The sequence below is a fragment of the Emys orbicularis genome, chromosome 2 (assembly GCF_028017835.1).
Source record: "Emys orbicularis isolate rEmyOrb1 chromosome 2, rEmyOrb1.hap1, whole genome shotgun sequence".
Classification (NCBI taxonomy): Eukaryota; Metazoa; Chordata; order Testudines; family Emydidae; genus Emys; species Emys orbicularis.
In genome coordinates this window covers 146830896-146839986 of record NC_088684.1, presented here as the reverse complement: position 1 = coordinate 146839986, position 9091 = coordinate 146830896, and the positions used below count along the sequence as shown (strand labels likewise).

General features: G+C 56.1%; 1 protein-coding gene across 1 annotated transcript; it reads right to left on the bottom strand.

Moving 5' to 3' along the window:
• Positions 1 to 3941: 3941 nt before the first annotated feature.
• Positions 3942 to 8632, bottom strand: LOC135873291 (melanin-concentrating hormone receptor 2-like). Its single transcript, XM_065397691.1, has 3 exons — positions 8097 to 8632; positions 6840 to 7382; positions 3942 to 4149 (listed from the first exon to the last, which is right to left on the bottom strand). The coding sequence occupies exons 1-3, from the start codon at positions 8630 to 8632 to the stop codon at positions 3942 to 3944; spliced, it is 1287 nt and encodes a 428-aa protein (XP_065253763.1).
• Between the last annotated feature and the right edge of the window lie 459 nt (positions 8633 to 9091).

Sequence of the window (9091 nt, the reverse complement as noted above, 5' to 3'; positions counted from 1 at the left end):
TATTTCCCCATATTAAGTATCCTCACACCTTCTTGTCAAACTGTCTTAAATGAGCTATCCTGATTATCTCTACAAAAGTTTTTTTTCTCCTACTGACAATAGCTATCTTAATTAATTAGCCTCTTAGAGTTGGTTGGGCAACTCCCACCTTTTCATGTTCTCTGTATGTATATATATCTCCTCACTATATGTTCCATTCTAGGCATCCGATGAAGTGGGCTGTAGCCCATGAAAGCTTATGCTCAAATAAATGTGTTAGTCTCTAAGGTGCCACAAGTACTCCTGTTCTCTTTGCGGATACAGACTAACAGGGCTGCTATTCTGAAACATGCCAATTTAGTGACTGTTTGGAAATTTGAATTGAAATTGAAACATTAATACACACTTTAAAAGCATATACAGTGTATGATAAAATACGTGTATCTGAAAAAGTATAATAGATTTGAAAAGTATGAACATAGACTAGCTTCCTTATACCACTGTTGTTTTTTATGACAATGTCAGTGCATTCATTTCGGTGATGTTGGCCAACCTAATAATTTCAAATGATGATTTGTAAGCAAAGTCTAAATGAGCTCTCCCTGACAGCTCGTGATGAGCTGGGGGTTGGGGGGAAAGGCTTCAGGAGCAGATTGTACTTACATTCACACCTAATCTACCTAGGTATCCAGCAAACAGAGCTGTGTTGCCCAAGTGATAGATTTTGGCTGGAGTTGGGTTACAAATCACTTGAATGCAGGGTGGGGGGAGGGGGGAATGAAATATTGTTGTTCTTATTGTATGAGTAAAGGGCAGTAGAACTGTACTTAGCTTGTGCTGATTGAGGGCATCAAGTGAGAGGGTGGGGACCTGTCCCTCTCCACTGTTTAAAGACAGAGCTGATTAGGCCCCATGGATAGTCTTTTGTTCTGTTAAGTGACCACTGCAGCTGAAATCACTGATAATCAGGTCTAAGTGCTTAGTTGTGCTGTGGGGACAGTGTTTCTGTGGAAGAGATGGCCCAGTCTGCACTAGCAGTGAGGTTCCTGCACTGAGAGCTCAGCTGAAATCACTGAGAGCTGGTGGAACCTCAAGAGACCAACTCGCAGAGGTCACAGTGGCAGGTGACAGCAGAAGGTGACTGCGCAGGGCCATTGGCAACAGAGTGGTGGAGTGAACGGTGACACAATGAACAGCAGTGGCCAGAGCAAACAGTGATCAGCTGGAGGAATGAGCAAGGCGCCTTCTTGCCCCCCACCTGGGAGGTGTACTCACGTGAAAGCACCTCTGAACTCTGAGTCTCCACTGACCAAGGACAACACCGGCGAGTGGGGTGCGGTGGAGGGAAAAGTGAGGGGCACGTTAAATAAACATTTGTTTGTTGGACTATACTGTAGTGACTTTGCTCCAGAATGCTAGATTTGTGACTGGGAATGGAAACTTACATAAATATGTTTCCTAGTAGGCCAAGATTTTTAAAATGCATTATTTGCCAAGGTTGTTATCTCACATCGTTGCTATCTTGAGAGGTCATTATGTTGGGGAGTTTCTGTACTAAACATTTTAATTATAATTAATTTTTACATAAGAATGATCATACTGGGTCAGACCAATGGTCCATATAGCCCAGTATCCTGTCTTCCGACAGTGGTCAAGGCCAGGTGCTTCAGAGGGAATGAACAGAACAGGTAATCATCAAGTCCCCTGTTGCCCATTCCCAGCTTCTGGCAAACAGGCTAGGAACACTCAGAGCATGGTGTTGCATCCCTCCCCATCCTGGGTAATAGCCACTGATGGACCTATTCTCCAGGAATTTATCTAGTTCTTTTTTTAATCCTGTTATAGTTTTGGTCTTCACAGCATCCCCTGGCAAAGAGTTCCACGGGTTGACTTTATGTTGTGTGAAGAAGTACTTCCTTTTGTTTTTTTTAAAACCTGCTGCCTATTAATTTCATTGGGTGACTGCTAGTTCTTGTGTTATTTGAAGGATTAAATAACATTTCCTTATTCACTTTCTTCACACCAGTCAAGATTTTATAGACTTCTATCATATCCCCCCTTAGTGGTCTCTTTTCTAAGCTGAAAATTCCCAGTCATTTTAATTTCTCCTCCTGTTTCATACCCCTAATCATTTTAGTTGCCCATCTCTGTACCTTTTCCATTTCCAATATATCTTTTTTGAGATGGGGTGACCAGATCTGCACACAGTATTCAAGGTGTACACGTACCATGGATTTATATAGAGGCAATATGATATTTTCTGTCTTATTATCTATCCCTTTCTTAATGATTCCCAACATTCTGTTTGCTTTTTTGACTGGCACTGCACATTGAGTGGATGTTTTCAGAGAACTATTCACAGTGACTCCAAGATCTCTTTCTTGAGTGTTAATAGCTAATTCAGACTCCTTCATTTTGTATGTATAGTTGAGATTGTTTTCCAATGTGCATTACTTTGTTGATAAATGCATTGAATTTCATCTGCCATTTTGTTGCCCAGTCACCCAGTTTTGTGAGATCCCTTTGTAACTCTTCGCAGTCTGCCTGGGACTTAACTATCTTGAATAGTTTTGTATCGTCTGCAAATTTTGCCACCTCACTGTTTACCCATTTTTCCAGATCATTTATGAGTATGTTGAACAGTAATGGTCCCAGTACCGACCCCTCAGGGATACCACTATTTATCTCTCTCCATTCTGAAAACTGATCATTTATTCCTATCCTTTGTTTCCTCTTTTAACCAGTTACTGATCCATGAGAGGACTTCCCTCTTATCCCATGATGGCTTACTTTTCAAAAGTCAATTTAAATTAAATACTTTTTTTTTTTTAATTATATATTTTTTAGAAATCTAGCCCTGTTATGTGTTTTGGTGTAACTTGCATTATCCTAACAAAACATTTACTTTATTTATATCTCTTTTATATATCTCATCGGCCCTGACACCCCCCACCCCCGTAAATTCGAACACCCCCCCTAATTTCAATTCCTGAGGAAACCACTGCTCTAGATCCCCTTCGCTGCCCCCCTGGACCAGCCCATCCCCCATCTATCTCCACATGCACCCATCCCCCCACCCATCCCTTCCCTCGCTCACCCATGCCCCCCTCCTGCCCAAGTCAATCCTGCCAGAAATCTTTGGGGTTTCTCCTTCCCCAGCCCCGCTCCCCCATCTTCTGCGGCACTGTAATTATAACAACCCGGACCAGTGGGGGGCTGGTGGGGGAGTGAGGGTGGATCTTGCCGAGGCAGGGGGCTGGGAAGGGCCCAGCACAGAAGTTAAACATTGACGGCTGGGAAAGGTCAGGTCCCTGCGGGTGCAGATGCCAGCACCACCCTTCCCAGCTAATCCCCCAGACTCCACGCCATGGGGCAGCCCTGGGAGCCACACCCGCAGGCACCTGGCCTCTGCCACCAGCCGCCAATGTTTAACTTCTGCGCGGGGCCCTTCCCAGCCCCCCACCTCCTCGGGGTGTGGGGGGGACGTGCCAGGCCATGGGGGGCTTGGGCAAAGACATGAATCCCCCACATCTTGGCTTAGACTGAACATTGGGGTCAGTGCCAATGTCTGCTGGTGCCCCTCACTCCTGACTCTCAGCCCCTGCTAGCCCAGCCCTGGTTCATACATCTGCCAACTGTAAGGCCAGGAGGTACCATTGCGACCATGCAGTCTGACCTCCTGCATAACCCGGGCCAGAGAACCTCACCCAGCAATTCCTGCATCAAGTCCATATCTGGTGGTTGAGCTAGACTGGCTCTTCCCACCAGCCTCAGGGGTGGGAATCTGCACTGTCCTATGGGGAGGTGAAAAGTCCCATCTGAGCCGTGGCTGAGGCTCCTGGCATGTTGCCTTGGCCTGGCATCACCAAAGTTCTGTCCCCACGCCTGCCAAGTCATGCTGCAGCAGTGGGGGCCATCCGTGGGCTCCAACTGAAGTCAGTGCTCTGGTAGCACGGAGGCTCCTAGACGGCGCTTTGCTCCTCCTGCCCATTGATGGTGACACTGGCCTCGGTCATGGAGCATGGCAGCTGCTCGGTGCCGAAGGGGCGCCGGCAGCGCTGGGCCGTGGCGCTGCCCACTTGTGGGCTGTAGACGGTGGAGGTGAGCTCCTGGCTGGGCAGGGCAGTGCCCGCACGCAGCGCCCTCCACCTGGCGATGAATCTGCAGTACCTGCGGAGAGGGGGACACAGTCACTCTCACATGGGCAGCCAGGGTGCAAGGGGGCCGGGGGGGCGGGGGGACACAGGCCAGAAACTAAGGATCTCCCTAGAGCCCAGCCCCAGCAACTAACGCCACTAAGAGCATCTCACTGGCAGAGGGTGTGCCAATGCCCAAGCTGCCTGTATGGCATGGGCACAGCTTGACATCAGGGCTCAGGCAACACAGCAGGAAGACGAGTGTCCAAGAATGGAGTGGCGACAGTGCATGGGCACAGAAGGGGTCTGGTTGGGAGGAGGAGGATCTCACCAGCCTGGGGGCAGGGGAAGGTCAGAGTTTTTTGCTTGATACAAGAAGCAGTGCTGCCCCTTGCACCCAAGGCTCCTGCTCCTGGCCCTTTGTGGCAACAATGGGCCCATGGGGGGTGGGGGGAGAGTTAACAGCCGTTCCTACTACAGCCGGCCCTGGCAAGCAAGCTCTCTATGCAGGAGGGGGCTGTTATGCAGGGTGCCAACAACAGGGGGCAGCACAGCAGGCAGCAGACCCTGGCATGAGGGACCCCGATTGCCTGGTGGGAAGGGGCTGGGAGCTATAGTGGGACGCGCAGTCCTGGCTGAACTCCCCCCAGGAGCTGGGTTCACCCCCAATCCTGACATTTGCTCCAGCCGGAGATGTGGGGCTCATAGAATGGGAGCCCATGACCAGCAGGGCTCTGTGGGAGGAAACCCAAATCCCCATTACCCCAATCCCTCAGGTACCACGAGGGCAGAGCGATCCCCTGGGCTCGGGTCCCGGTCCAGACCCTGAGCTCTGGCTGCTGGCTCTGCTGAGATGTGGCAGCTAGCAGGAGCTGCCCAGGTGCAGGCTCATGTGCCGGGTGTGAAAGGACAGAGCAGGCTGGCACTAGACTGGCCTGGGGAGCAGGGGAGAGTGGGGTTACTATGCAGCTAGCGCCACACACACCCGCTTTGCAAACCAGCCAGGGTGCAGGCAGGGAAGGGGCAGACTGTGGGGGAGATGGCAGGAGCAGGTGAACTGTGACCCCCAATAGCTGGGCATGGGGGGTGCAGGCCAAGGAAGGCACTGGGGAGACACTGAGCTGGAGGTACTGGTGGCTTGGCCCAGGAGAGGCAGCAAGTGTGTGTGGGGGGGTGTCATTCCAGGGATGGTGGAGTGGTGGAGCTGGGCACTATCTGTGGGGAAAGGGGGATTTGGGGCAGAAGGGAGGGGTGGATGGAGAAGCAGAGGGGAGGACCCCAGGGGCCTCCGATGGGGGAAGGACTGGGCAGAGAAGTCAGAGTCAATGGGGGAGCAGAACCCACGAGGGCTGGGGATTTTGGGGGCAGGTCAGCAAGGGGACGGGGCAGATCTCAGGGTCTTCCATAGGCTTCTGACACAGGGGAGGGCAAAAGGAGGTCTGGGATCAGAGGTCAGGGGCAGCTCCCAGACAAGGGCAATTCTCCAGACTTGGGGGATTGGAGTGAAACTTCAAAAGCCCTGAGTGAGGGATGAACCTGACCCCCCGGGCTCACCGCCCACCCCTGGAACAGGGCCCGACCTCTGCGCTCATTGCCCACACCGGGAGTGGGGCCCGATCCTGGCCTCACTCACCAGGATGCACTCACACCCAGGGCCGACGAGAGGGGGGGAAGCTGGTACAAATTACCGGGGCCCGGCGGTCCGGAAGGGGGCCCGGGGCCCGGCTTCCCCCCATCTCGTTGGCCCTGTTTAGCCAGTCTGCCCTTGCTGGGGGACCCAAAAAAAATTTTTCACCAGGGCCCGAACCCGCTCTTGGCAGCCCTGCTCACACCTGGAGTGGGAGCTGGGCTATGGCCAGATGTGAGGACTAGAACAGGAGGTGGAGGGCAGCAGGGGTGTGTACTAAGGAGCTGCCTGGCTTTTGATCATCCCCAGCAAAGATCCAGGGATCACAGCCCTTGCAATGGCTTCCTGAGGGGAGCGAATACAGGCTGTCCCCCCGGGGATCTGGATTGCAGGCAGGGCCGGCTCCAGGGTTTTGGCCGCCCCAAGCAGCCAAAAAAAAAAAAAAAAGCCACGATTGCGATCTGCAGTGGCAATTCAGCGGCAGGTCCTTCGCTCCGAGCGGGAGTGAGGGACCGTCCGCCGAATAGCTGGACCTGCCGCCCCTCTCCGGAGTGGCCACCCCAAGCACCTGCTTGCTAGGCTGGTGCCTAGAGCTGGCCCTGATTGCAGGGATGCAGGTTCTGTGCCTGACTTGGCCAGTAATGCAGGGCTGGGCTCACCCCACCCCCAGAGTACCTTCAAGGCCAGGCACAGGACACAGAGCCCTATCTCTGCACTGGGGTGGGGCAAAGCTGGGTTGGGGGGAGATTGCCCAGGAAAGGGGGCTGGAGACAGGGGTTAAATCATAGAATATCAGGGTTGGAAGGGACCTCAGGAGGTCATCTAGTTCAACCCCCTGCTCAAACAGACAGATTTTTGCCCCAGATCCCTAACTGGCCCCCTCAAGGATTGAATTCACAACCCTGGGTTTAGCAGGCCAATGCTCAAACCACTGAGCTATCCCTCCCCCAGGAGAAGTAGGTGGGGAGAGACATCAGTTCCTGCCCCAGCCTGTAGGGGGGCCTGACGGAACCATGAGCACACCTGCAGCATCATCTCCCCCCCACCCCGGTCCCCTGATTAAGCCCCGTCCCCAGCAGCCCGTGCCCCGCCCGCACCTAGAGTGGGCCATCCGCTCGCGGAAGAACTCGGTGCAGAAGAGGACGAGGACGGGGCTGACGCAGCTGTGGGCATAGCTGAGGCAGATGGTGAGCTGGTTCAGGTAGAAGGAGGCGACGGAGGGGGCGGCCGTCAGGTTGACCAGCTGCACCACGTGAAAGGGTGTCCAGCAGATGAGGAAGGCAGTGATGATGGTGAGCGCCATGCGGGTGACTCGCCGGCTGCGGGCCGAGCAGCGTCGCTGCGCCCGGTGCATGGCCCGGAACAGGTGGTGCAGGGTGAGGGAGTATAGCACCGTGATCACCAGCAGCGGCAGGAGGAAGGCCGCCAGTGACTGGTAGAGCGTGTACCAGTATAGGCTGCTGGGGCCTGGCAGATCCATGAGGCACAGCTCCGTCTGGTTCTCCCGCTGCACCCGGGCATACAGCATGGCTGGCGTGGCCATCACCAGGCTGCTGGCCCACACGCCGGCATTGATCAGGGCCGTACAGCGCAGCGTCCGCTTCTGGCCCACTGTGGACGAGTACACCACTGCCACGTACCTGGGGAGAGAGTGGCCATCGGGAGGGGCATGGGGCAGGATGGGGGGGTGAGGCAGGGAGATCTAGGGGTGACAATGGGGCTGGGGATGAGACAGCTGTTGTGCCCCATGTTTCAAAGAGGGGACAGAGTTCCCAGCTGCCCCAGCTTGGAGAGGCCAGGAAACAATGACCCAAGTGCTGATGCAGGGGGTCCCTACCCACAGGCCCTGAGCAGGGGGTGCAGACCCCCTACACCAGCTCAACACTATCTGAGGGGGCTGGGCAGGGGGGTTTGCTGGGGCTCAACTTCACCCCTTTCTGCCCTGCCACACCCCCACCTCCACCGAAGCCCTGCAGCCCCCATCCTCGTTTCAACCCTGCCCCGCCCCCAGCTCCACCTGTGCCCTGCGGCGCCCCCCTCCCATTCCAGCCCTGCCACCCCCTAGCTCTGCCTCTATCCTGAAGCCCTCCCACTATTCTAGCCCTGTTCCCCCCACCTCCAGTATTCCAGCCCTGCAACCATTCGGGCCCTGTGTGAGTTCAGCCTTTTGGGGCTTGTCCACCCCCCAGGGTTGCCCCAACCCCGCAGGCTACAGCCTGTACCATGGCTGCCAACACCGCAGCTGTGAGAGCGACACTAGCTGCCCAGAAGTAAAGTGACCATATTTTCCCAAAGGGAAAACAGGACACCCCATGGGGCCAGGGCCATGCTGCAGAGCGTGCCCTGCTGGGTACCTGTCCACGCAGAGCACGGTAACGATGGCCACGCTGGTGAACTGGTTGTTGAGGTCGAGGGTGGTGACAGCACGGCACAGAAAGTCCCCGAATATCCAGCCGTGCTCCTGGACAAGCTGGTGGATGATGAAGGGCATCCCCACCAGGAAGAGCAGGTCAGCCACGGCCAGGTTCAGGATGTAGACGTCCGACACCAGCTTGTGCTTGCAGCTCAGCACGATGGAGATCACCAGTCCGTTGGCCAGGATGCCGCAGCCGCAGATGAGGGCGTACACCACAGGCAGCACCAGTGACAGGGCCGGCCCCAGAAGGCTACCCCAAGCTGCAGACCCCTCGGTGTCCAGGGGTAGGGAGCCCAGCGGCTCCAGCTCACACGGCATCAGGGAGAGGTTGGGGGGCCCGGCATGCAGAGCGCCAGAGAAGATGTTCAGGCCCAGGGTGAAGTCACTGCTCCTGTCCAGCAGAGCAGCCACACCTGGCCCCAGGTGCGAGGCGTTGGCATGCAGCTCCTGAGGCTGCCCCGAGTACTGCGGCATGGCCACTGCTGGGGCAGGGGGCACCCAGTGTGGGTCAGAGGGTGTCCAGGGATGGACCCAGACTGCACCAGCCCCCTTCTCCTGCCAGCACTCCGGGCTGTGCTGCTGGCCCAGGAGGGGGCCCTTGGGAATGGGGGTGGCCCCTAGACGGGGACCCGTCAGCTAGCGTCCCCACGACGGCTCCCGGGCTAGCTGCTGCCCGCTTCCCCGGGCCGTCCCCAGGCGGCGGGGGGGGGGAGGGTGGCGCCCCGTCACCCCCAGCCTTTAAAGGCACCGGGGGGACCCCAGCCTCGTTGAGTCCCGGATCCAGCCCACGGGAGCTGCGCGGCCAGACGACGCCCAGCAGGGCACCTTCCCCGGGGCCCTGCGCTGCGCGGCTGGGCCCGATCCCCGCGGATCCGGAGCCACTTGCTCCTGCCCAGGAGCCGCCCCGGCCACTCACCGGTGCCTGAATCCCGG

Coding starts and splice junctions, on each gene's coding strand:
- LOC135873291 (XM_065397691.1), bottom strand. CDS start 8,632: ATGCCGCAGTACTCGGGGCAGCCTCAGGAGCTGCATGCCAACGCCTCG. Junction 7,383..8,096: donor ACCGTGCTCTGCGTGGACAG/GTACCCAGCAGG, acceptor CTCTCTCCCCAG/GTACGTGGCAGTGGTGTACT. Junction 4,150..6,839: donor GAGCGGATGGCCCACTCTAG/GTGCGGGCGGGG, acceptor CCCTCTCCGCAG/GTACTGCAGATTCATCGCCA.